The sequence below is a fragment of the Cinclus cinclus genome, chromosome 4 (genome assembly GCF_963662255.1).
Source record: "Cinclus cinclus chromosome 4, bCinCin1.1, whole genome shotgun sequence".
Lineage (NCBI taxonomy): Eukaryota > Metazoa > Chordata > Aves > Passeriformes > Cinclidae > Cinclus > Cinclus cinclus.
The window spans coordinates 58493843-58520903 of record NC_085049.1 but is presented as its reverse complement, the minus strand read 5'-3'; the positions used below and the strand labels follow the sequence as shown (position 1 = coordinate 58520903).

The 27061-nt window shown below is 46.0% G+C and overlaps 1 protein-coding gene across 1 annotated transcript in view; it reads right to left on the bottom strand.

The window, feature by feature from the left end:
- Positions 1-27061, bottom strand: part of CACNA1I (calcium voltage-gated channel subunit alpha1 I) — a 148036-nt gene that overhangs the window by 16613 nt on the left and 104362 nt on the right. Inside the window, exons 8-25 of the mRNA XM_062491357.1 lie at positions 23811-24120; positions 22013-22413; positions 14836-14987; positions 14296-14481; positions 13510-13627; positions 12907-13062; positions 12375-12465; positions 10265-10467; positions 8724-9140; positions 7736-7836; positions 6554-6677; positions 5650-5718; positions 4590-4774; positions 4127-4253; positions 2957-3082; positions 2401-2490; positions 1791-1983; positions 551-702 (exon numbers count right to left, since the gene is read on the bottom strand). Of these exons, the coding sequence (XP_062347341.1) occupies positions 551-702; positions 1791-1983; positions 2401-2490; positions 2957-3082; positions 4127-4253; positions 4590-4774; positions 5650-5718; positions 6554-6677; positions 7736-7836; positions 8724-9140; positions 10265-10467; positions 12375-12465; positions 12907-13062; positions 13510-13627; positions 14296-14481; positions 14836-14987; positions 22013-22413; positions 23811-24120 (3201 nt within the window). The remainder of the gene's footprint in view (positions 1-550; positions 703-1790; positions 1984-2400; positions 2491-2956; positions 3083-4126; positions 4254-4589; positions 4775-5649; positions 5719-6553; positions 6678-7735; positions 7837-8723; positions 9141-10264; positions 10468-12374; positions 12466-12906; positions 13063-13509; positions 13628-14295; positions 14482-14835; positions 14988-22012; positions 22414-23810; positions 24121-27061) is intronic.

Sequence of the window (27061 nt, the reverse complement as noted above, 5' to 3'; positions counted from 1 at the left end):
GCTCTGCTCAGCACTTTGGCCCTGCAGCTTCTCTTGTGAAGAAAAGGTGGCTTGGTAAAGATGTCCCATCCCATGACATACTACCAGTCACTCTGGTTCTCTCAGCTGAGGCAATATGGCAGGGGAATTGGGCTGACATTTGGAAATCTGATGCAAGGCCCGAAGCTCCCAGGACACTGGCTTCCACCACTCCTATTAAGATCCAGGGGAACATAGAAAGCAGAGCAGGCAGCTAAATTTAGGTGACCCACATATCCATTTACTAGTACAAAGTGCAGAGACTTAATTGCACCATGCTTTCTAGGGCCTTGACTCTTGCTCAGATACCTTCTCTCTATTGATTTTAATGGATAACAAGTGTCTGAGTAGGAACTGCCTTTCATGAAAATCTTCACACAAATTTGCCTACTACAAAACTAATTCCTGCAAAACTTTAACCCTTAGTTTTTAGAGACACCAAAGTGCCCTACTTATGCTGGTGGGCAGTGATCACCAGAGACCTGTACCAAAATGATAGCGTCTGGAGGCAGATCTCCACGATCTCACTCACCACAGGTTGGTTGTAGTGCTCCAAGGACATAGTGACCACGTTGAGGCAGATGATGAAGGTGATGAAGATGTCCAAATAGTGGCTGGTGCAGACTGAGTGGATGAGGAGGCGTATGTGGCAGTAGGTAGCATAGTACGGCAAACGCTGCGCCTCTTCAGTGGAGAGAGGGATATGGGCAGAGACAGGAAGAAATTAGAAGAAAGAGAGAAATGGGTAAGAAACACTGAGGAGGGAGAAGGTGTAAGATTGGTTATACTGAAAGAAAATGGAATGTAGTTGGGAGACAGAAAAAAACAGAAAAGAATAGGTAAAGATAAAGAACATAGGGAGGAGGGGAAAATATGAAAAAAAAAAGAAGAAGAAGAAATGGGGAAAAATATGTAGGAAGAAAAGACAATGAACGGAATACTAGAAAGAAAATCCGTTAGTTTGTGTTTGTGGGAGTGGTGCTAAATCAGAATTTCATATCTTGACAAATTAAGATCACTTATGACAGCAGGAAGCAGATGGTTCAAGGAGAGGCCCTGGGGTGCTATAGGAAAGAAGGGGAAAACTGGAGCAGTGGAAGGGAAAGCATGCCCATAGTCTGTGAACGGAAGTCTGGGTAGTAGGGATGATTTCCAGGAGCAAGTATGCTTTAGTAATTTTTATCTAAAGGTAACACAAAACAGGACGGAAACACCAGGAATAGAAGGTTCCCTTCACCACAGAAGGTTTGGGATCCCAAGGTGTGATACTACAACACTGGGTCACTGGGACAAAACACAGGGGTCTTCCTCTTGTTTTTTTTTCCCCTCTTCTTTAAATTTGGGTTAAAACACAAAGAATGGTCTGTCCAGGTTTTTCTTCAACCACCAGCTGAGCTGCAGGAAGCCCAGGTGGGACTCTGCCCCAAGCACAGGAAGCGTATCAATGTGTGCACGCCCCATGCCAACAGTGTCTGTCAGCAAGTGCACTGGGGTGTTTTTTGGTACATTATCTCCTGAGGAGCAGGGTGCTGAAACCCTTCCCCAGTGCCTTCCCTGGAGTCCCAGCAGACCTCCTCAGCCACCCCTCTTCCCCAGACCACCCCAGTGAAGTGTGTGGTGACACAGCAGTGGTGCGGGGAGGAAGGCTGAGGGCACGACCATGAGCGATGGATTTTGGAGACCAGCCCATTGGGAAAGAAAAAGAAGAGGAAAAGGTTTTTCTCAGAAAACCTTGGCCTACGAACCAACCAAACACTTAGGCTGTGCCTTACTCCTTCTCTTCTTCTCCAAGCGTCGCAGGCGCTTCTCCTCCCGCCGGCGCGCCTCCTCAGCCTCCTGGTGCTGCCGGCACTTGTGGAAATTCTCCACCACCACCCCCACAAACATGTTGAGCACAAAGAAGCTGACGATGAGGAGAAAGGAGATGAAGTAGAGTAGCATCCAGGGGTTGTTGTTGGTCACTGGCTGGAGTGGGAGGAGAACAGAGGTAGTCATTGTTTTAGCAGTAGAGGAATGGGGATGCAGTGGGCGGCAGCCCAACAGATCCTGCTTTACAAGGTATTGAAATAACCATGTGTAGGCCAGGAGGGAGCCAGCATGCCCACAAAGACACATGGCTTTATTGCTTCTTCATTACAAATAGATAAAGGCCCACTGACACTACCACAGACACCCACAGCATAGCCACAGCTACACCTCCCTGCATGGACTAGACAAGACCATGGACCTGACCCCTTGCAAATAGGTGAGCAAAGGATTCAGAAGGGGCCTGGAAGAGATTCTTGGTTTGAGGGAGGTATCTGAAGCAGGAGGTTAAAGGGTGCTTCTGCCTTATGAGCACAAGGAAAGTGAAAAGGTGCTTTCACAAGAAAGTCCATATACCTGCTGGTCAACAGCCACAGCATCAAGTCCATTATACATAATATTGACCCAGCCATCCTTGGAAGCCAGAACAAAGAGGGACATCAGAGCCTGCAACATATAAAGCAAAGCTGATGTGGAGCAGGTGCATCTGGCAGGCAGAAAAAGAAATATTGTGGGTTTATGCTCCAACACACACGGCACTGAAATACTCTTCCTGTGTCTCTGCAAACATCAAAACCTGCTTCTTCCCTCGTGGAGGACAGGGAGGAGGTGACAGGAAGCCATGTGCAGCCAGACCCACCAGAGGAGAGAGGTTGTGAAGAACATCTGCTTTGTGGCAGGAGAAAAGAAAAAATCAAGCTCTCTGCTGCCACCACTTTTTTTCCCTGCTCATCCTGTAAGTGTCATTCTAGTACCAACCCACTAGTGACACAGCTTCTGCAGGACACCCATGACAAGTAACTGCTCCTTCTGGCCCAGGCATTGGCTTTCCAGGCACTGCATCTGTTCCCTGGGGAGGAGACAAACCCTGTGTTGGGTTCCCATCAGACAGAGGGGCTGTGGGCAAACTCACCTGTCCCAGGTTGTCGAAGTTGTACTTATGGTGCACCCACTTGTAGTTGGCTGCCACACAGTCAGACCGGTTGGTGATGTTCCTGATGTCAACCCCCAGGCAGTGATAGAACTTGCCCTTGAAAAGCTGCAGGAGGGGAATGACCCCATCAGGCTCACTTTCCCCACAGGGTTCCCCATGCTCCCTGGGATGTACAGAAGCTGCCAAGATGCTGCATGGCCTGCAAGACTGTGAGCCACATAGAGCACGGACAGGGACACCACCAACACAATGTACAGCACAGACTCAACCACTGCAAAGGAGCCTGGACCACCCTTGTAAGCTCACACGTGGCTTTTCAGCCTCCTCCATTGCCCCAGGCCAGCAGTGACTGTAAGCCCACCATCTGACAGCCTTTAAGGCAGCCTTCCTGGGTACAAAGGGAAAAAGTATCTTCTAATCAGTCTCCTAGAGTAATCTTCCCTTCCTACTTCCCAGTTACTGAGAGTGCTGATGGGAAGAGAAGATCTCATCTGAGGGTAAAGAACCAGAAAAAAACATCCTCTTCTTATCAAATGTATTTTTTCACAAAGCTGCACTGCACTGCTGTGACTCTTCTGCCCAGGGCTCCTTTCCCCATATGGAATGTACTGGATTGTGCATTTGTACAGATGCATCAGAGCAAACTAAGTATAGCGCATTCCCTGAGATGGAAGTAACGCCCACACACCCTTGCTCCTCTGCAATGCAACAGCCAAAATAAAGAGGATTAAATAAAAAAAAAATAAAGAAGTTTGTGGGTGGATTTAGGGCTCAGGGTGAAGGGGACAAAGAGAGCTGACAGGGGCCAGGGATCATGCCTGAGGCACTGAGCTGCTTGCCCTTGTGGGGTGACATGGACATGTCCAGGGAGCCCCATGCTCTCCCTATGATGCTGACCCAAACCCTGACTCAGCTGCTGCCAGGTGTGAGTGATAACTCCCGTTTCTCATGTCCAGCAACACCTGCATTTGCTGAGCACCTGTCTGTGCCATTATGGAGATGACTTGTGGAAGAGGGCAAACACAGAAGATTCACTGTCTCTCCTGCTCTGCTTGGCTCCCTGTGTCTATTATAGGACCTGTGGGTACAGGTGCCTGGGGCAACAGGGGTAGGGGTTCAAGGGCTGTTTGATGGCCAGTAACAACCTACCTGCACACCCAGGATGCCAAAGATGATGAAGAAAGCACAGCAGATGAGGACAATGTTTCCTATGGGCTTGAGGGAAGAAATGAGTGTCTCCACCACCAACTTGAGACCAGGGGCTCGACTGATGACTCTGCAAAGGAGGGAAGGGGAAGGGTGACAGAGGAACAGGGCAGGGATATTTGGTCTAAGCTAAGCATTTTCAGCAGCAGCAGACCCCTGTCTCCCTGTGGAGTGATCTCTAAGTGGAGATTTCTCCCCTGTGATCAAAAAGCCTTTTCTCTCCCATGGATTTGTTTGATCAGGTGCCTCCAGCATCAGACCTACATGGCTAAGGGGGACCTCCCTGGGGCTTATTGCTTGTTAAAGAGCACGCTTGGCCTGGCACAGCTGGATCTGACCCTGGGGCCCCTCCTGGGGATAAGCAGTGGGAAGAGGGGGGCTGAGCAGGGCTCGGTGGGGTTCTGACCGGAGGGGACGTAGGGTGCGCAGCAACCGGAGCACTCGCAGCACCCCCAGGATTTTGGCACCGCCTGCAGAGGCCACTGAGACCACAATGTCAATGAGAGACACAAAGACCAAGAAGCCATCCAAGATGTTCCAACTGCTGCGGAGATAAGCCTGGTCCCCAAAATACAGGCCTAGAGAGACCACCTGGAAGAGAGGGGAGAGAAGAGGGGGTGAAATGGCTCCTGTGTTACCTGGTAGAGGGCAACAATGGGGAGAATGGGAGGGGAGGCAATAGCTATCAACTCCTTATGACACTGAAGTGTCATCTCGTAATCTTTCCCTTTCACCTGGATGTCTGTCAAGGAAAGCACCTTTTTTCTGCCTCCCTGTGTAACATGACACTGTAGGGGACACATGGGAAACCTTTCCCTGCCATTCCAGATACTTTGAGAAAGTCTCCCGATTCAGAGATCACCTGGGAGGTAAAGTCAGGCATCAAATCCTTACTTCTGCTCTTAAAGGGGTAATCAGTTTGTCAGCAGTTCTCAAAAACAGTGGGTTCTACAGAAATTGGTGGCCACAGGGAGATATTAACATCCTGCAAATCACGGTCAAAATTCAGATATGAATTTTACAGGTTTAACTTCCAGCACACAATTTTAGGACTTTTTCCCAAACATGAGAAGGGAATAACAAGGTTTTCTGATTGTTGCAAAGTACTTTGACATCTATTGAATAACTATCTCAACTTGGAGCATGTCATTAATATTGCTTTAAGGTCCTCTGTTCTTGCTCTAGGAGAAAGGGATTGGACATTTGACACCATTACAAAATCTATACTTGAATGTCAGCTATCATTCATGAATACTAAGATCCAACTGGATCTAATGCCTACAATAAACATCTCCTCTATGTCTAACAAGGCAGGACTGAACCCCAGGCAGTGTCTGCCTTTATAAAGGTAGAGGAAAGGACTGGCACACCGAAAAGATGAACAGATTTTTAAAGGGTGCTTAGCAAACATGAACAGTGTTTGACACTGGAAAAATGCTCTGAGCTGTTTATCTCCAGTAGCTTACCTTCAGTGTCATCTCAGCTACAAAGATTGCTGTGAAAATGTAGTTGGACACAGTGAGAAAGATTCTTTCCTAGAAAAAAAACAAACAAAAACAAAAAACAAAACAGAGAAAGACCTTAAATGTATTTTGACTACTTCTTGTTACTCTGTCAGGCCCCTCTGATAATCTTGATATTTTTGCGTTCCTTGGAAGGGTCTGAAAGTTGATAAAATGAGGGAGATGCCCTGGGCAGAGGTCAGTGCTAGGCAGCTTTCAGCTCATATACCTTAGCTGGAACAGGATCCTAGGCAGCTCTGCTAGAGCATAGTGGATGGGAATTTTTTTGCATCCTGCAAATCTGGTTTCAAGGCAGCCTCTGCCATTTTTTGTCAGTGCTGCTCAGGCCTAAGCTGCTGCACTGACCTGGGACTCCTTCCTGAAGAGCTGCTGAGCACAGACTACAGATTGTGTCCAAGTGCAGCAGAGTCTGGGAGTCAGCTAAGGCAGACAAGCAGAAAAAGTAATTTCACTTGACAGCTTGAGCCACCTCCAAGATAGCTCAAGAGCAGCCTACATGAATGATGATGTGCTATCCCTACAGCATGGAAGTTACTTCTATCTTTCTGTTCCCAGTCCTTGTCCCTTTTGCCATTCATCTCTTATATGGAGGTTCCTGGAGGAGACTCTTGCTTTCCAAGACAAAAGGAATTAGGCTTTCTGTATTTTGAAGTGGGTTGCCCCATTATAAGAGCCTGCAGGGGAAGCACACGTTTATATCAATTACTAATATTTAGGTATTTGAATAGATGAGTCAGAGCTGGTGTTTAATGCTGAAGTTCTTTCAGAGATCACACCAGAACCAGGACCACTCAGGACCACTGTTAGAGGTTGTGCCAAAAAGTAGGTGACAGGTAAATTTTCTCACCGTGCTTCTGTGTTCAATCTGGGGTCTTTCCAGGGCAATTGTGATGCAGTTCAGGAAAATGAAGGCCAGAACTATGTGATCAAAGAGCTTGTGAGCAATGATGGTTTGGCAGAGGAGGCGAAACCTGCAAGAGAGTTCCAGTGGGCACCTCTGCCTTGGGCAGAACAAATTTAGCAGCAAAGATGACACAGAATTAAGCGTTCTGGCCAAATCTGGGCTCTGATATAGTAGCTTTCCTATCTCTGATACTGATGTCCCTTGAAATAGCAATAGCCCAGGGTGGTACATGGTCACACAGAGGGCCTGGAGCAGAGCAAGGGCAAAGCAATGAGCTGAACCTCTATTGATTTCCCCAGTACCAGAGTGGTTTCCTAAACACTATGACCCTGTGCCCCTCTCTTGCCTTGTAAAGAGGCTGGATTCTAGTTTTCCTCACAAACTCACACTTTGTACCACCCCACAGCAAAGAGACCACATGCTGAAAGTTCAGAAGACGCAGGTATGTTGGCAGTTGTGGGGACCACACTTCTGAAAGACACTGTGAACATTAACACAGGTGTCACACAGAGCAGAAAGCTCTCCCTCATGACCTATAAAGAAAGCCCCTTCTTTTCAAGGGGCAAGATGCACGAGTGACAATACTGTTGGCTGGGGTACATGGACATTTTCTCCTAGTAAGATCTCTTTAACAGGAAAAATTCAACTCAAATTTCCCTTTTTAGGCAAGAGGAATTCTAACTTTAACCTAAAAGGTGTGATATAACTGCTGGTAAGTTGGTACTGGCACTGTAAATTAAATGAAGATGCTATTCTAGTACCAGAGGAGAAAATATCAGTATCATGGAGTCATCAATAATACATTCTTTATCCTCTTTGTGTTAACATTAGTATTCCCTGCCTTGCTTTGCTATAAATATTTATGATTACAGAAAATAAAAATGGGATGCTCCAAAGGGAGGGAAGATCACAATGGCTATTTAGGATGCTCAACTTCCCTTTCCTTGCCAGAATCTAGGAAAAGAAATGTCGTTTGGCTGTAGAAGGGACAACGGAGGAGAAAACTACGCATTCTCAGCTAGTAAGTTTAAAGTTGCCACCTTACTAACATCAGGGGATGCAGCCAGCAGGGCAACAGAATCTGCCCCATCTTCTCAACCCTCTCATGGCAAAAATTGCACAAACCTGTTCTGTGGAGAGAAGAGATATATGGACCAGTCTTCCCGTAACTCACACCAGTCTGGCTTATAGACTTCCATCATCTTCCGGATGCGAAAGCACAGGCTCTGTAAGGATGCAGCAGAAGTAACTGACACTGGTCACCTTCCCACTTGGCTGAGAGAGACATTCTTCCTTTCACATCTGACTCAAATGCACCACTACCTGCTTTTCTTTAATCCCTCAATTGTAAAAATCAACTCAAATGCAACAAGTAATGGAAAAAAAGGTAGAAGAGGCTTTGCCAGGGCTTGTTTACCCCTTGGCATCCAGTTTCCTCCCCAAATCATGAAAACTAAAACTGCTGGCGTCCCTTCTAGAGAAGGATGACGTCCCATTATGCCTTCTTAGAGTGTTGGAGGGACTGTGTTACACGACAGCAATGTTTCCTCCCTTCCTCAGCTAAATGAGATGCCAGGACAAGAAGGTTTTTCTGTTGGTACTTGGGCTAGGCATTTCATACAGACATTTATGTCTGTTCAAATTTCTAATGACCCTCACTCCACTTTTTCTACCCTCTGATCTGCTCACAGATTACTGTTCCCTAGGCTGATACCACAAAACCTACCTGCTTTGCCTGTGGTGCCTGTGCTTCCTGCTCTGGTCTGCTGATATTCCCCATGCAAAACTCCCACTGTCACACAGCCCGACCCCTCCTATCTTGTAAAAATCACTGGCTTCACTGCTCTGAAATAACAGCCCCTGAATGAACACATGTATGTCTCACATCTGCCTTCCTCCCACCATCCACCTGCCTTGCAGGCAGCCTGACAATGTGGTGTGAACTTGTCTTTGCCTAGAAGATCCTATCTGTGTTCAGTGCTGTCCTCCAGCTTTCCTAAAGCACCTTTGCAAGCTTTCCCACCCAGGGGCGAGAAGACTCAAATTTGAGGGTGGATTTGGGGTTTCCCGGAGCACTGTGATGTAACCCCAGGCTCCTCCACCAAGTACTCACATAATCTATTTCTTCATCATCCTCTCCCCGTTCTTTGTGGTTGTTCATCTTTGGGAAGATCTCCTTGACAATACTGGGCATTTTGCCATTGCAGTCCTGGTGCTCACTGGCCCCAGGTGGTGCTCCCAGCCTATGGGTCACTCTGTGGCCAGAAGGGACAGAGGCCAACTCCAGTAGGTCCCAGGAGCCTTTGTTATCCAGAGAGAGTGTCCGGCGGTGATGGAACACCCTTCCTGTTCCATCTGGCTCCCCATCTGCCGCCTTGTGCGTTTCCCCAGACAGGAGGGACTCATGCTCAGCTGAGGGAAGTTTGTGTTTCAGGCTGTGTCCCCGGGCCAGGCTGTTCCAGCTGGAGCGACGGCTTCCCCAGGCTCCACTGCGGCTCCAGGCACCATAGTGGGAACTGCGGGAGCTGGACTGTAAGAGCGTGATGGGATGGGGACTCAATGACTCTGGGCACAGGGAAGGAGGATGTGATCCACTCTCAGGTCACAGACTTCTCCCTGAGCCCCTAAGCCAGAAGGCTGCCATTTATCAGATGTTGAACAAGTTGCATGGTGGGAATTCAGCAGCAATCTCGGTAAATATGACAATAAATTGATAATGAGTTAGCAATGGCATTGACTGATTACCTTAAGCATCATCAGTGTGCAAAGCACTTTCAGGGAAGGTAAGTAATAAAGCCAAAGGCCAGGCGCCTGGTACTGCTACTTACACCAGCAGAGAGCAAGTGTAAAGCTCTCAAAAAATCTGATTGGCAGCTTTTTACACTGTGCTGGGGTTAAGGATAACACAAGGTAGAGCGTGATGGATCATCTCACACACTGTCTTTGAGCCCACTCTCAGTAAAAGGGAGAAATGAAAGAAACAGGCTTGTTGGTTACAGTCTAGTCCAACCACATCAGCAAGGTAACACATAGTACATGGCTGCTAGCACTCCCTGTTTGGAAATAACAGGAGCATGAACCCTTGAAGCACCGAGGCACTCCCCAGAGCTGTGTATGCTAGTGGGTAGAAAGCCCAGAAGCTGATGTTACAAGGTGAACAGGTCTGAGATGCACTGGTTAGACAACCTGCAGTGCTTGGGAAAGTGTTATAGGGCAGCAGAATCTGCTATGAGGAGCTCAAAGACAAGATTTCCAGTGTTATAAAAGCCCTGATACAATCCCATCTGTAGTGGGACTTGGTGCTTCTGGCATCCCCTTTTAACTCAAGGCATCATTTTGTGTCCTTTACTCTAGGAAAACAAGGAAAAGGCAAGGTGGAAAAAGATGTTCCACTCTAAGAGGGAGACTGTCTTCTTGGTGTTCTCTCCCGCACTCAAAGGAATATAGATAACAAACCTGGAAATTCAAAAACCTAAAGATTTAGAAAAATAATGTGAACTGATCTGGTTTCTAAAGACAGGCAATGCAGCTGTGCTAGAAGCCTACAGCAGCAGGGCAGTGCTTCCCAGAAATCCCCAGATGATGGCAGAGAGCCAACAAAGTGCTTGGCCTTCAAAAGAAGGGCCTGATACACATTTATACTCCCTCACTCACCAAGGACCGCTGGTCATAAGTCATTCTCCCCAGGGACATCACGCTGCTCTTCCGGGAGCCAACAGCAACACGGATCTGGTCAAGTTGCAGTGAGTTGCGTGAAGAGTTGGTGACCCCTCCAGAAGTCACTGGTGGGTTGGAAGAGGGCAAGGATGGGTCCAGGTGCCCATTAGGTGTCACAGGAATTGCACAGAGCTTGGGATCTAAGTGGAAAGATGCAGAAAGAAGAATGAGGAAAGAAGAAGGTGGGTTCCTCACTATCCAGTGACTGCTTTGATGCCTAAGCAGTTTAGCATGTTAACAGCAGCTAACAGATTGTTAGCCCTTCAGCATCAAACAACATTGATTTCTCTGATTTAGGGTCTGGTGACAAAGGCAGTGCAAGCTGGGAAGGCCTTAAAGTAATTTCCTCAGCCTCCAAAACCGACCACATCTCTCCTTGAGGACAGAGGAGCAGAGTGGTGGCCATGCAGCCTCAGACTGACAGGCAGAGTGTGAAGGCGAGCAGGGGACGGGACAAGAGCCTGCTTCTGCATGCCAAGAGCAGACAAAAGCACCTTCAGGTCTGAACAAATTCCACCAGCTGTCAGATTGGCTACTTAAAGCAGTTAGGGCAAGACACTAAGATGTAGAAATGGCCACAGCCATCCATGTACTGAAGTCACCTTAAAATTCCTGCAATCATACTGTATACAAAAACTGCATTACAGTCTATCCTACTACACTGCCCTTCTTCAAGTGACTGATCCTCAACCTGTAAGATCCAGGACACTTTTGTGGGAAATCTTAAGTCCTGCAGATGACCATCAGCATTTTTTGAGATGCATGGAGAGGACAGGGTATTGAATTTTAATGCCTGAAAGGACCAGAGCAATAATTTTTCACTTATTGCATAATGAAGGTCACCTATCCATGTCTGCATGACAGCCATGAGTTCACTAACACCTCTGTAACCTCTTCCTCCTCTGCATCTCAGGGGTTTGACTGCCTGCATTCAGCATAAGCTCTGATATGGTGCAGTCATGTAACTCAGGATAGGGCTGTGTTGAAAAAAGCTAAGTTGCAGGAGAAAACTGTGAGCCAAAAACTGGAGCCACTGCTCCCTGCTGTGGGAGCTGCATTTATGCTCAGAAATGTGCCCATGGTGCTTGTTTGAGCTGTGCTGTGAATAGTATGCTTGTGCCTGTCCTTGTACCTCGCTGATCCTGATCTTGTCTTGCTGACTGGACTTCTTGGCTTGACCTTCCTCACCACTGTGGGCTTGCCTGGCATTTACTGAACCATTGGCAAACCCTTACTCGTATCAGTGGACGTGCTCTGCTCACCTTGTCCAAGAGTGTGCAGCATGCTCCTGCCCTCCTGCCTGGCTCTCTGTCCCCTTCAACTCCTGGCTTACCATCCATTGCAGAGTAAGCTACTCCTGCTGCTCCCTGCCACCAAGTCCTGTTTGAACTATAATACCTCTTGTAGAAAGGCTTTCAGTCTTTGAGGGATAGAGACCTTACCAGGCAGTTTGTACTCAGGTTGTTCCCAGTGTTAATTATCTCTCCTTTAAAATATATGGCTTTTTTCAGCCTGAATCTGTCTAGCTTGAGCTTCCAACCTTTACAATCTCATTATGCTTTTTTCTGCTCAATTAAAGAGCTACCTACCACCACAACTCCCTCCTTATGGTCTGCAACTACAGAGAGAGTGATCAAGTAACTTTCCTGATTTCTCTGAGCTTCATTAGTCTCTCACTATGAGGCAAGGCTTCCAGATTTGCCTGAGTCCTTTTTACCATCTTGGCGTTCCCTCTCCAAATGTGGGTTTCAGATTTGGATATAGTGTTCCTGAAATGGTGACCCTGAAGATAACCAGAGACAGCCTCACTTCTCACTTCCAGTTGCTGTTCTGGAGGTCATTCAAGAACTGCTCCACTTAGCTACCACATTCCTCAAGATGACAACATGTCTCTGTTTTTCCACAAATAACAGCACAAACTGGCATAAAGTTCAAAGTAAAAACTGGCAAGTTCTCAGAAGTGGGAGTAAATTTTCTGCAGAATCTGCTTTTAGATTTCTCACCAAACAGCAGTAGGACACAAGCAAGACTGTTTGAGCTATTGCACCTGAGCCTTCCTGGACCTCTTGGAACTGATCAAACTCCTCCATGTTTGAAGAACTCTGATCTTCATCTGAGTATGACCGGTTGGCATCACCCTGGAACACAGACATTTAGAAGTTGGAAACTCAAACAGAAAAGACCATTTGTTTTTGTCTTTGTCTTTCATTTCTGGAACAACTGCAAAATTGTCCTTGGCAGTCAGGCATCCACCGTGATCACTGGGTGTGATTTGGGATTGCTGATGGACTGCACTGCTGCTTTTGGATGGGTAAAGGGCTCACCTTTGGTTCTGTTGTGTTACACAGAACAGAAATTGTGAATCCCCTAATAAAGAGCCTCTTTCTTTGCAAGGATTAACACGGGGTTTTTTTCTTTTGTTTAATAGAGCACTACCCTAACAAGAATAATTTCATGAGAGAAATTAAAGAGGGGTGATACTTTATAAGTCCTCCAGTCCAGTATCCTCAAAGTGTCACAAAGGGCCCCTTTTTAGCACCTCTATTCTTCCTGCTGATGAAGCCTTGGTGGCAACTCACCTCAGCCTGGAATCCCTCCACAAGAATAGCCACCAGAAGATTGAAGAGTACATAATTGCCAAATGTCATGAGAGCCACAAAGTAGAGGGAAGCCCACGGTGAGGTGGAGGCCATGCCATTGTAGAGCACAACATTCCAGTCCTCCTGGGTTAGGATCTGCAGGAGAGGGCAAGAAAGTCAGATAAACACAAAGGAAGAGCATGAAGGGTATTCCCAGAAAAGGACAGTCAAAGAATACACATCAGGACCAGAGCAGGCCTCTGAACATCCCCATAACCACACACCCACTGTCACTGTGCAGCTGTGGCACTGCACCCTTAGCTGAGCAAGAAGGAACAAGAACAACCATTAGGACAGTCACGTGCTGAGGTGAGAGTGTTAAACTTGGGAGTTGCCACAACATGAGTGACCTTTGCACACTGTCTCCTAGGAAGGAAGAAGGTCCCCTCTTTGAGATATACACCAGTTGTTTGGATCCAATATGCACTTGCTCTTCCTCCACAACCTTTTCTGCTGTCAGGAGCACTCCTCAGTGAGGAAAAAGCATCTCCTGACCCTCTTCATTTTGTCCTGGCCCACCCATAGAGAGCAAAGTGGGCTCACCTGGAAGACGGTGACGATGGCCCACAGCAGGGAGTCAAAATTCTTCCGGTCAGGAACTGTATCTCCTGTGTCTGTCCTCAGGCTGAACTTGCAACCAAAGATGTGCATTCCCAGGATGCTTTGGAACAAGATTATGTCAAATATAAATGTCTCTGCCACCACATTGAACTCATCAGAGTAATTATTTTCTGAAAATCTAATGCAACATCACAGCAGCAAGGAGTATACAACAACACAGTCAGACCACTGGGAGCTACCTCTGAAGAAGGAACTCTATATTGCAACCCTGTAGGTCACCAAAAAATTTGCTTTCCATCTGTGCTGACTCACAGCTCGTATATTCCCTCCAACCTGTCAGTCAGACCTGTTGTCTGTACTGTCCTTTCTGCTCTTATATGTCTTCATCTTGCTATTAGGGCATCTATGGCATGCACAGACAAACTTTCTTGGCTGCTTCCTGCTGCTCTTCTGCCAGAGTCAGCCTCCAGACTGAACTGTTCCTGTAGCTAGTGCTGATTATCAAGAGACTTCAGCTATCCTGCAATGGGACATTATGCTCAAAGCCTGCATTTGCTGGCAGTATTTCACTGCCCCATCCAGGTCAAAATCCTCAGCTGCTGAATCCAATTTAAGGCAGGAGCAAGTTCAGCCCTTATGAAAAAATAGACATTTGTCAGTGCTGCCTCGGCCTGGAGCAATGGGCAAGACGAGTTATGCAGCCATGCTCTGAAGCTGCTGTCCCCATGAGCCACACTCCAGAAGACTGTGAGCTGACTGCCTGCTCACCTGAAGATGAAGATGAAGAGCATGAGGAGCATGCAGAAGGTGGCTACGTTGTCCATAGTCTTCATCAGCACCACAAGCTGGCGGCGCAGTGCCGGCATGAAACGCACCAGCTTCAGCACCCGGAGGAGCCGGAATGTCCTCAGCACAGAGAGTCCACCATCTGCCTGGCCAATGATCTCCCAGATGCTGTGTTCCAGAGAGGCACAGGAAGGACAAGGAACAAAAAACACAAATGAACTAACAGAAGAAAACAAGGAATAACTTTAAACCTTTGTAACATCTCCAGTTTGTGCATTTTCAAAATATTTCACAGCTAATATTTGTTGTGAACTTAACAAGGCAGTTGCAATTGCCTCCACTCTGCAGAGAAGAGAACTGAGGGATAGAAATGGTGCATGGCTTGCATAGCACAACACCAAGTATTGGGAAAAGACATCTTGGTCTCCCATTCCTTGGCCTTGTGCATTGGCCCAGCTCCTCTCAGCGTAGCTGCTAAATCCTTTTTGAAACATTTCAGCTGATCCCCAAGGCCCTTGTCACCTTATGATGACGATGATACTGTCAAAGATGTTGTAGGGGTTGCGAAGGTAATCAAAGAGACCAAAAGCAGCAAGTTTCAGGATCATCTCCAGGGCAAACATGCTTGTAAACACAACATTGCTGATCTCCAAGATGTTGGTCAATTCTTCTGGCTAGAAAGAATGCAAATTCAGAGAGTCAGAACCGAAAGAGCCCTGAAATTATGGGAAATGAAGTGTTACCCTTCCCAGGGAACAGAGTTTGTAAGGAGTTGCAAATTTCCATGGGTGAGACTAGAGTGGAGCTGGATAGTAACACTTGCATTCCACTTTCTTTGCAGATTTGCTACCTTCATCACAGATTATATCCCTAATATATATATATATTTTTTTAATTTAATTTTTTTTTTAACTAGAGGTAATCAGGACCTTCACAGCCATTCACACAGCCAAGGCTGACCAAGCACCTCCTACATCCCACCCCATATGCCATTCCCATGGCTAAAGGCTGCTTTATTTTGTGCAAAGAACTTGAGTATTTCTTGAAGAAGAGAAAAATTGGCTGATTTGCAGTCAACCTCTTCCTTCATGAATTTCTTCCTCTGAGGTTTCCACAGGTGGCTGGCACTTCTTATTTTCTTTTTTTCCCCTAAAATTTTGAAAACATTTAATTGACAGGAAAACAGTTCCTCATCTTCCTCTAAATATTACTGCCTCTTTCCCCTTTATTTTTTCGCTTCCCCATTTTTCTCTCCCCCTTTCCCCACCAAAGTCTTGGTATGCATTAGTTTCCTGGTCTTGCTCCATCACCCTTATGCCTCTGTCCTCAGAGGGGTCTCAATAATTACCCAAGAAGATACCAGAATAGACAAGACAACAGCAAGGAGGACGGCACTGCTAAAACCTACCTGTAAGGGACAGGGAGAGAAGGACAGGTGAAGAATACAGAAAAATGGACAGCAAGAGAAGAAAGACAAGTACACAAGGTGAAAAATGCAAGAATGACACAAGATGACTGTCAAAAAATAAGGAGAGTGCATCTTCCTTTGCATTGGTCTGAGCTATGCCTGGCCACCAAGCCACTCTTTTGAGCATCACATAAAATGGATGGGAATGAGAAAACTGCTAATTCCTGTTGTAGAGAGTAAGAGAGCACAGACACTCCTGGCACTGCAGAAAAAAAACAGTGAGTCCCTGCAGATCAGGGCCAATACTTTTAGCATTAAATCAGTATTAGCCCACGAGGAAGGGAAGTCATGGTCTCTTCCCATGGTCTGCAAAATTGCTGTTTTGCTGAAGAGTGGCCATGCCTGTTACTTATACAGCTGGTGGAAAGGGAAGTGAGGGAGGAATGCAGTTCTGGTTCTGGCTCTCTGCCTGTAGCTGGGGTCTGCTTTAATCTCTGCTGAGGCCTTTACGGGCCAAGAACCTTCCAGGTGAACAAATGAACTTGAAACTGCTTCTCACATCTCTGGTTTCCCATGCCCTTTGTTAATTTCTTGCACTCATCATTGTAGCTTTATATTAAAATAGTCCATATCTTTAAAATGAAAGAAGAGGAGATGGATTAATTTCCATCCATCTGAATAGCAAAACCACCCTGCAAATGATGGAGAAAGGAGTGGAGATAAGAGAAGAGAGAGAAACAGCGAGCAAGTGCATGTGGGAAGGGACAAATAAAGATCACTTCACCGAGACCCAGAGGTAACAAGAGCTGCTGAGAACATGAGGTCTATATGTTAAACTGAGATACCAATTTCAGTCTGAATCAAATCATTATGTCAGTGAAAATAAGCAATGCAAAAAAAGCAACAGGTTATGATGGTGGATTATCCTCCTCTCTGCTTTCTGTACATTCTCTCGTGCTCTTGTAGGGAGAAACTGATGTTTGAAAAACCATGCTTGCATCTTGCTTGTGGAAAAGGTCACCTGCTCCTCTGTCTCTCCTTCCCTCCTTGACATCTATTTCTCTAGTCAATCCTCACCTGTTAATCTGTTTCTAATGGACCATCTATCAGCCCCAGCAAAGCATCCTTCCTAGAGAGAGGGACAGGAAGGACAGGGCAGAGAAAGAAAGACAGGAAGAAGAGATGGGCAGAGATAAAAGCAGAAAAAGATAAATCAAAAAACTAAGCTGGAAAAAAATTAAACTCACTAGCACCCACAAGAAATAGAGAATGAAAGAGTTGTTTTAAATAGTGTAGTAAAGCAGTAAATGCTGGGAAAGGAAGAGCAACACAAAAGAAATGAACTCAGGAAAAAAAAAAGGTGACAGATAGGAGCCAGGAGAGACACTAAGGCAGAGCCAGGCTGTTTCTGGAGATACAGCTAATTTGACAGAGTGCACAGAGCCATCAGCTGGGGGCCCAGGCTGCAGGGTGGGGTTCACCAGGGATTGTGTCCTGTGAAGCAATGTCCTCGTTCCTGGGGCAGGGTGGCTGTGAGTGACCAGGGATGAGGTGGGTGTCTGGGCACAGCTGATGCAGGGGACACTTCTCTAGCCAGGGAAGCGTGAACTTGATGAAGAGGACAAGCAAGCAGGGGAAAATTGGTTCTCTCCTTTTCTTCCTACCCACACACAGGCTCTCCGACACAGTGGATGCATCTCCTTGCAATTGTGAGGTTTCCCCAGGCTCCCACAGACAGCATTCAGGCATGCAGCATCTAAACCCTTCCTCCTCCCAGGTTTACCTAGAAACTGTAAAGTGAAGCATCCCCAAGGAAAGAACTGAACTCAAGGCTACTTTAGTCCAAGACAAAAAGAGGAACACCAGAAATCTTCCCACAAGCAGTCTGTTCACATTGTCAAGACAGGACAGATTGATTTGCCCATCACACCAGAAGTGAAACTTTAACATAATTATGGGAGCTGAGTATTGGGATAAGGAGGGTGGCTTAAAGGGGCAGAGGTCTCGGGGCAAGGCATGCCCAGAGCCAGTATTTTAACTAGAATGATTAATCTATCCTGTGTATGGATCTCTTTCCCAATCCATGAAGCAATCTAATTCACATCTTTGTGGAATAAAGTCCTTCATCTCTAACAATGTAGATCAAATACCAAGAGTAAAATACATAATTCAGATTTACTTCAGAACTCCTGTCCTGTGATCAGAAACTAGAACTGGGGCAATAGAGGGCAGCAGCTCAGCTTTTTTCTCCCTTTTAACTTCTTACTAACTTTGGAGGTTTTTTTGCCAGATTTAACTGAAAATATAATTAGTCCATTATCTGGCAGCAGACAGAAACTCCTGCATCATGGGAAAGGCTAAGAAGATACAAATCACCATGAAGCCCCTACAGGAAAAGATTCTCCTAACCAGGAGTAAATTTGCAACTGTCTAGAAACTGAAGAGCAATTGATGTGACCTATACAGACCAGCCCTACTGAACCTCCACATCACTGCCTCTGTGATGAGAGCATAAAAAAGAAATATTCCATAAAGAGGTCTCTCCAGCCAATTTTTACTCACAATTTCAAAGTCACTTGGCAATAATTTGAAGAGCCATAGAAATCAGCTGTAGAACATACCAACTTTTACATAAGTTTAGCCACCACCCCACAACCAGTGCAGGATTACATGATTGTTATACTCTGGTTCTACAAGGCTGAAGTAGTGTGGTTTCATCTACCACTCCAGGGAGACTGTTCCATCCTCCCTAAATGTCAGTATGATGAGCTGGCTTGGACATTTGCTGAATGTTTCTGACAAGGAGCAAATAAAAAAGAGAAGCAAGAACTGTAAAATAGGAACTTGTAAATGCAATAAATGCTGGTATAAAGTGAAATCACACAGACTAAAAGATAGGAAGGTACTGATCCACAGGATGGGTCTAGTAAGGAAACAGGGGATCATCATCTAATCCACACAGAGAGACCTCATAAAGTACTGATCTTACGTATGAAGGAAAACTGCAAGCAGAAACTGGAGAAGATAAACCAAGTCACTCAGCAGCTGTCTAAAATGGCTGCTAATGGCAGAGAGGCTTGAGTCCAACAGGCCATTGAAGAAATACACGATGAGAAAGGCAGTCTCGGACATTCAGATGGGATAAATTTTTCATTCTCATTCTGAGAAAAGTCAGCAGCACCAGACCCACTGTGAATATTAGGAGAAAAGTAAGCTTCTTAAAAGGATTCTTCTGAACAGCCACAAGAACCTAATATTTTCTACACTGGATTTTAAAAATAGACATTTCCAAGAAGCAACAGATCTGAAGAACTGCAAAAACTATTTCAAGCAGGACAAAGTTTGAAATGATGGGGTTTGGCTTATGCAATGTTTCAGCAATGTCTGAAGGCCTAATACTGAGAATATTACATGGTATATTGCACACTGATGGATTTGAATAAACATAGCTATTTACAAAGGATATCTTGTTGTAAGATCATGGATTTAAAATTACTCATAGAAGTATGTTTTCTCCTAAAATGAGTTGATTTTCCCCACAAGAAATATATATGCAGATAGAAACTGACTTGGCCACACAATCAGGACAGGATGAAGGGCTGGATGAATATGCTAAATGAAAACAAATTCCAAGGGTGATTTAAATATGAGTAAAGTTATTTGAGTTGTTAAGGTTAAGTCTCCTGGAAGAAAAACCCCGTGAATATTAAACCTCTGAACTACAACAAACAGTTTGAATTCATGTCTTTCTGTCCCTTGGTCAAGACTGGCCAACACTAAAGCATGTGCTCTGTGCCTTGGGTTCCTGTGTTCATAAGCCTGAAACTGGTGCCTCATCCCTTAACCTGATGGTTGTGGATGCTTTGGTCAGCTTGCTGGTGAATAGCCCATGAAAATGTGGAGTGGCAAGGTGCTGACACACATGCCACGACCTGCCCAGCCAGGTATGTCCCCAGAGAGTGGCTGGGCTTGTGATATCCCATGTACCAGAAAATAAAGGCTCAAAATGTCTCTACAGGCACTAGCTCTGGGTCATAAGATGTTCATATGATGAAGCAGCTGAAGCAACAGAAGCTTCTTCAGTCATCGGGTGGTGTCACCCTGCAAATCACAGATCCTGATGGGCAGAGGGGCTTTGCTGGATTTGATTCTGTGAAAATTTGTGCTTTTGGGAGAAAAGACAACAGGTAAAAAGAGAAAGGAAGGAGAAAAATGTAGGCAATGAAGCACCAGCCTAAGATGTACTGATGGCAAAGTTTGACAAAAACTGAAGGAGACCAAAGGGAGGTACAAATGTCTGTGTGCTTCTGAGTTAACTGCTGACTGAAAAGAAACCAAAATTCATGTTATGGTCTGAATATGTTTTAGTCTTCTTGTGCCAGGAAAACAGAACTCAGTACACATTTTGAATAAACAGGCTGCACCACATTTTTCAGTTATGATCAGTTTGGCTGACAGCTCTTCTGGTAGAAACAGCATGCAGGGTCACAAGCTTTTTCCAGCTATTTATGGATAAAAAGTGATAGTACAATTTTAAGGACTATCATTAAGAACCTGCTACTAGAAACCCCAAGGCTGCAGAGGCAGATCCCACTCTGCTGCAGGCTGTACAAACACAGTAGAGGCATCCTAGAAGGGCTTAAATCTGCACATACAATAGCCAGAACATGAGAGTGAATTCTCTAACTCCAGCTCAAGTATTCTTCTGTCAAACTATTATTCACGCTGTGTCCATTAAACAAGGATGAACAATGGCTCTCCCTTCTTGGTGATCACATCTTTAAAATATCAGTGGGCAGTTTTCAAATTGTCCTGAGCTCCAGTCCTTAGTCATCTCTCTGCTATGTGATAAATACTTTGCTCTTTTTTATCTATTTCCATGAGTCAACCCCTCCAGCATCTTCTTCATTCTCCTCTATTCTGGGCTCCTGCCAGTATCTTTCTGGTACTGAAGCAGCCAGTGCAGTTTTGAATTCTGGGTACCAAATTAAGGTGTCACAGCCTTGTATCAGAAACTAGCTGGGCTTTGAAAATTCGTTTAAAGCTTGATACGTGGGTGGGATCCAGACATCTGAGGCTTCAAATACTGGCTCAGACACTGTGTTGCCTCAAAGAGGGAATTTAAGGTACTCTGGGTCTCAAGGTATCTTCATCCTGATACAGCACAGGACAAATCTGAGTGCCTCACTTGAACTGGGCTCACTGCCTGTTTCTTTGCTGCCTGAAACTGTGCTCAGGACTAGATTTTACCTTGGCTCCAGAGCTTCAATACAGTCAGCATCTCAGTAGTGCAGCAGACTCTTATTTTGTGATCTGGGCAGACAAAAGGAGTGACTCTTGGTCAGATTCAGACTGTCAGCATAGATCTGAGACATGGGTGTAGAGCATGGACCATCCAATGTGAAGTGCAGCAGAGCTACCAACCAGCAATGCAGACGCAAGGTCATGGGTGAGCTTAACCCCCCGTGAAGTTGGCACTGCACATCACAGTGTAGACACAGCCTCTGTCTCCCAGCTGTAAAATAAGGGCACACAATTCCTCTCCATCTCGCAAGTCTGTCATTACGATAAAGTGTATGGTTGACTCAGAGTTGCCTGCAAACTACTGGTGTGAAAGTCAAGCCAGTGCCCACACCTGCTGTTTGTGTCTGACCTAACATCATTTCACACTCTCAGGGCAAAGGAAAGGCTCAAGCAGCCTGAGCCCCCATAAGGACTGGAGATTAGAGGTGGTGCCTTTCCTAGCCTTCTTATATAGACAGAATGTGCTCAGACATCTCTTAATTAAGCTGGGAAAGCTAGCAAGCTGATGGATTTGAATTGAGATGCTGGTGAAGTGTCTGTGACATCCCCAGAGGGCACATTAAATTAACCAAATAGACTAAGGATTCAGTAAGCTAATGAAGAGAGAAACGAGTGAGAGAGATTGAGAAGATGGAAGAGACGAGGATGACAGAGAGAGAAGCACACAGAAAGTGGAGACAGGGCAAAAAAGAAAGCCAGTGGGATGAATTACCAGGGAAGAGGAAAAGAGAGGCATTGAAAAGAGGTGAGAGGAAAATACATGGAGAGAGAGAGAAAGCAATTAAGTACAGGTATAAGGAAGTAAGAGACCCTGCAAGATCCTGATGCTTTCTCCAAAGTCATGCTGGGACCATCTGTGCTGCAATCTGAGGTCCAAATTGCCCAATATCTGCTTCCACCAAGTTGCATCAGCTGCTTAGTAAGGCCATAACCCCCAGCAGGAGTCAGCAGCCCACGGTGCCCACCTTGTGCCCTGAGGTGCTTTACCTGCTCATGGTGCTCAATGCCCATGCTGATGGTATTCACCAGGATTGCAATCATGATCCCACGGTTGAAATACTTGCTGTCCACAATCAATCGAAGCTTGACCCTCACTTCTCGCCACATGTCACTGCAGAGCTTCAGCCGTCCTCCTTCCACCACCTCCTCCTCCTTCTCCAGTGCTGAGGCACCCTGGTCCTCTTGGCTGCCCTCTCCCTCCCCTTCACTAGCTCCTCCATCCTCCTGGTCTGAGCCAGCACTGTCCAGGACTGAGAGCCTTCTGGATGCTTTGTGCTCTGCCCTGTGGCATTGGGGGCAGCTGGTGGGGTCAGAGGTTGCTGTCACCGCGATGGGCTGGACTAAGCCCTGAGGAGGGCAGCCAAGAGAGTTGTGCTGCTGGCAAAGCCCTGGAAAGAGAAGTGGTGCTGCTTAAAGAAGAAAGATATCAAAAAGGCATTCAAAGTGGACACCTGTTTGGTTTCTGGGTATTTAGACAGGATAATTGGACTTTTTAGCTGTGAGGAAGATTAACCACTGGCACATCATCTCAAGGGCAGCAACAGAAGCTGTTGCCATTGGGGGCTCTATGCTGACAGGCTGTGTCTCCAAAACAAAACACACAGTACTGTTCAGCTTGCCTGTGATTAGCCTGAACGGGGTTCATGTCCATCAGAGAAAGAACTGCTTTGTCTCATGAAGAAATCATAACATAAGCTAGTGAGTCTCAACCTAAGTGGGACCTCAGGGAAAAAACAGTCATGAGAGTTGCTTTTGACCTGAACTGCTATAAGGTATAACTGCTATGAGGTCTCAGAACCCCCAGACTGAACCAAACTCTCTAAATTAGAGAAACTACATTAGCAAAGCATCTCAAGAAGCCAGAAGAGGTAACACAGGAACACTTCCTTCTGACAGTGTGCACTATGAATCAGAACAGGTCCCCTGACTTCAGTGAGAAATCTAAATTTGTGTTCCTTGATCCTCCATTTCAGCCTGGAATATGAAACGGACAATGAGGGAAATGAAGCAATTAATTCATTAAGACAGTGCATGAAGTCTGCAGAAACTTTTCTCCCAGCAAGCAAAGAAAATGAAAGTTTGAGTATGCAAGACACACTGAAGGAAAATGTGCCTTTTTGCTTATTAATGGGAGCATAACTTAGGAAAGGCATCAGCAGGCAGTTAATACTAACTTTATAAAACCATTTTTACTGTGACTTTTCCAGCCAGGAACCCAATTTAAATGATATCTCACGTCTAATTTTACGCAACAGCATGTGCTGCCGTCAAGAGAAATTGTCTCCATCGTCCTTGCATATCAACCAGACTTCTTCAGCATCACTCCTTAGGTTCAGGCCACACCTTATTGCAATTCAACTCTCTTTACCTCTCCCTTGAAGCAACTCGCTTTAGGAGGAGAGCTCTGGGGAACCTGTTGTACCACCAGGTCCAATCCTTTGCCCCACTTTGTTCTATCCCCTAATTCTTCTCTCTCCCAGACTGCTATCAACATCTAGCTCTATCAGACACTTTTACAAGCCTCTGTGTCTTTATCTCTTTATGGTCTCTGTATTTCAGATCTGGGTTATCCATGTTCCCTGCTGGCCATGTTCCCCTGTTTCATTCCCGTTCTTGCCCATCACCCCCACCTTGCTGTTGTGCTGGCCACAGCAACACGCTCACCGGCCAACGTTAATTCTAATTCTGTGCTTCATAGGCACAGATCCTTTGGAAAGCCAGTGCATGGAGACGCTCCCAGTTACTCTCATATTTCCACCACTGGCTTTACCCACGCAATCCTTACTGTAGCGCCTCCGGCTTTTCCTGTCCAGGCTGGGATTGGCGTGGCCGGGCTGCTGCGGGTGGCCGTGGCGCCAGCTCTGCACGCTGTTGTAGAGCCCGAGGGTGCGGCGCTTGGCCTTGCGCAGGATGTGGCAGACGTACTGGAAGATCTCCTCGTAGCAGTCTCCTGGCTCCATGTAGCTGGCCACGGTGCTGGAGGAGAGGTAGCGGGCTCTTTGCTCCTGCATCAACTGGTGCTCCCGCTGCTTGGTCTCCGAGAACTGCGTGGCAATGACCACCAGGCATAGGTTGATCATGAAGAAGGAGCCCACCTACCAGCAAATGAGAAGGGATGAACGTCAGCACGAGAAAAAGAAACATGTGGGAGTGGGAATGTAAGAGGAGAAAGGAGGGGATATCAGTCTGCATATGGAGAAGAGGTTTCAGAGGAAGCCAGGAGCACGTGATCTTTGCTTTGAGAGCTCACTCAATTACATTGAGTGAGCATTTTCGTGCAGAATTTAAAGCTATGCGTTGAAATTCAGGAAATAGGTCCAACTTTTGGCAGGTTTTGGGACTCTCAGCGAACCATTTGTAAGTTACATACAAAGGGTTTGATGAAAACTGGACTTTTTCTTTCCTTCTTCTTTGTGTTAAATAGAAGGTAGGAGACAGAGAACCAGTTGGGTTGATTTCTCTTCTGCTTATTTGTTTACCACTGTAAAAATCACGCACTATTTATAGTCTTCACCTCTTGGAAGAAATGTCAGTATTCTCAGATAATTTTAATGACATTCCAGTATACTTGGGGCATATTATTTATTTCTACCACTTACACCTTAATTCTCCATACAGGGAGACAGGACTTTCCTGAAATGAGTGAGCTTCTGAAATCAAAAAGGATTTTACAAAGTCAAACAACTTTTAGAAGGACACTGAATAGTCTGGTAAAGCCATGCTTCCTTGCTTATTTTCTATTCTTCTGATACAAGACATATATTAGCTCTTCTTTAACTTGTCCTCTGGCCTACATAGGCTTCTAATTTCAAAAACAAAAACTGTAAAAAACACACTCTCAATTTCTTAGAAAAAGCAAACAAAATGCCAAGGTTCTCCCTATTCTCCATGCAGAAGCCCAAATGTCTACCAGGCTTAATTTACAACTCGCATGTCCCATTTCAACCTCAGTTTTCCTATTTATAAAATGAAGCAAGGATTTCTTTGTGCTGAGAGTTCTGGAGGCAGAATAAGCTCACTCTGTGTTACATATCATGAAATAAGAGATTAATTTCCACTGGGAGATAGATAGATAGATAGATAGATAGATAGATAGATAGATAGATAGATAGATAATCCTGGGCTTCAATATGATGAGAATTTCATACATAAATGGGCTGGTAACTACATTCAAAATAATTTTCAAAAGCTATGGCACCTTGATTGGTGCCTATTCCCTGCAGAGCTGTGGCAATAGGGCATTGATAAAATGCAGAGCCTAAACTCTGAACAAGGACTATGCATCTGCAGTGCTCTGAAACACACTCTGTGGGGCAGCCCCTGGGAGGAGATGAAGCACCAGCTCAAGATTTCTGCTTCCCCTGGACCTGTGAGCATCCCTGCTAAGGGGCATCCTGCCTCCAGTTTCTCCTGTATTAACCCACACAGGACCCAGTCTCACCTCATTGTCACTTCCTGGCAAGCAAACAGCTCTGACAGAGAGCAGGATTCAGTCCTGCCCTTGTCTTTGCATGTCTCCTCTCCTGTAAAGCCTTTCCAGGAAAGGGGACAGAGCAAGCAGAGATGCTGATAACCTGACCCCAGCGCTTGTGAATAGAAAAAGGGTTTATTTCAGCAAGTACCTCACAGCTGGTTTTACCTGTCCAAGCAGCCTTTTCCTAAGTTCATAGCTGATACTGCCCCCCCCAGCTTGCCCTTTTGGATGACCCTTTCTTTTAGACACAGGTGCCCTTTGTCTGAAGGGGAGGTGTCCCTGCTAGCATCTCAATGGCCCTTTGAAACACAAAGCTCTTTCCAACCAGATTCAACATAAGGACAATAAAGTATCTCAAAATAAAGGGCTTTTTTTTCCCTCCCCCTCCTCCTCTCAGCACCCTTTAAAGCTGTTCTAATTCTGTTTCCCTTCATCACTGAACCGTTCTCTTCTTCTCCTTCCCCCATATTTCAGCCTATTTTCCCTTCAGCTTCTGCATGCGGCCTTGAAAATTAAAATAATGCCTCGTTCAGATTCCTTTACCTTCACCCAACATTTTCTCTAGTCTGTGATGTCTTGCATGTTTTATTTTAACTGATGGGTGTATTACTGGGAATCCAAATTCTTCTCTGATGCACTCTCCTCAGCAGCATGATACTCACCCGGGCTTTCTCTTTTGGTTGTGTCCCTCAGCTGGCACTGAGTGAGGCAGGGCAGGGAGGTGGACACCAGCTGCATGAGCATTTCTGGAATACTTCTTGTGACGCTGCCCCGTACTCTGCAACTTCCCACAACTCCCAAACAACAAGTAATTAGGGCTTGCAGCACCTTCTGTCCTGGCCACGAGGGGAAAAGCTGAGGGCTGAGATGCCCTCGGCAGGACCACACTGCCAGCTAGGGTTGAATCTGGAGCGGGGTTCAGGTTCACATCACTGAGCACTGTACTCACAGGCATTGTTTGCTGCCATCTCCCACCAGATGAACAAAAAGGGGGGGAGTGAGAGGACTGGATATGGCAACTACTCCCCAGACCTTACCCTTTTAGCTAGGAACATCAAACACAAAGCAAATTAGCTTGGCTAATCCTTAAAACCACATGCAAGTCCATAAACTCTCAGGCTCTGCTGAGGCACTGCCTCCCAGCTAGGAGAAGGACAGGAAGGGTCCCAGAAGGTTCCTAATTGAGTGATTCATCTCAGCTGGCTGAGCAGAGAGACAGAAAGTGTCAGACATGTAGTCAAAGCATTGGAGAGAAGCAGATGGAGACCCCTGATTCTGAGTCCCAGCACAGGGTCCCGTTTAGGCCTGAGACTGAGCTGTGCTTTGATAAAGCAGATCCTGCCCTCATTCAGCCCAAGGTTCAAGCCCTATCTCTGCAATATCTAACAAAACCTGACTAGTGCTGTAGATCCTGCCTTGTCAATTACTTTTGCTGCTAGCCTGGATATCCAGCTTGCCTTCTGAGGTCCGCAAGTGTAAAGCACAGAATGCTTCAAGGAGCCTCTGTGTGCTGCAATGCCAGTCTAAGAGTTCAGAAGAGCTTGCTCTAGTCCAGGAGCCAC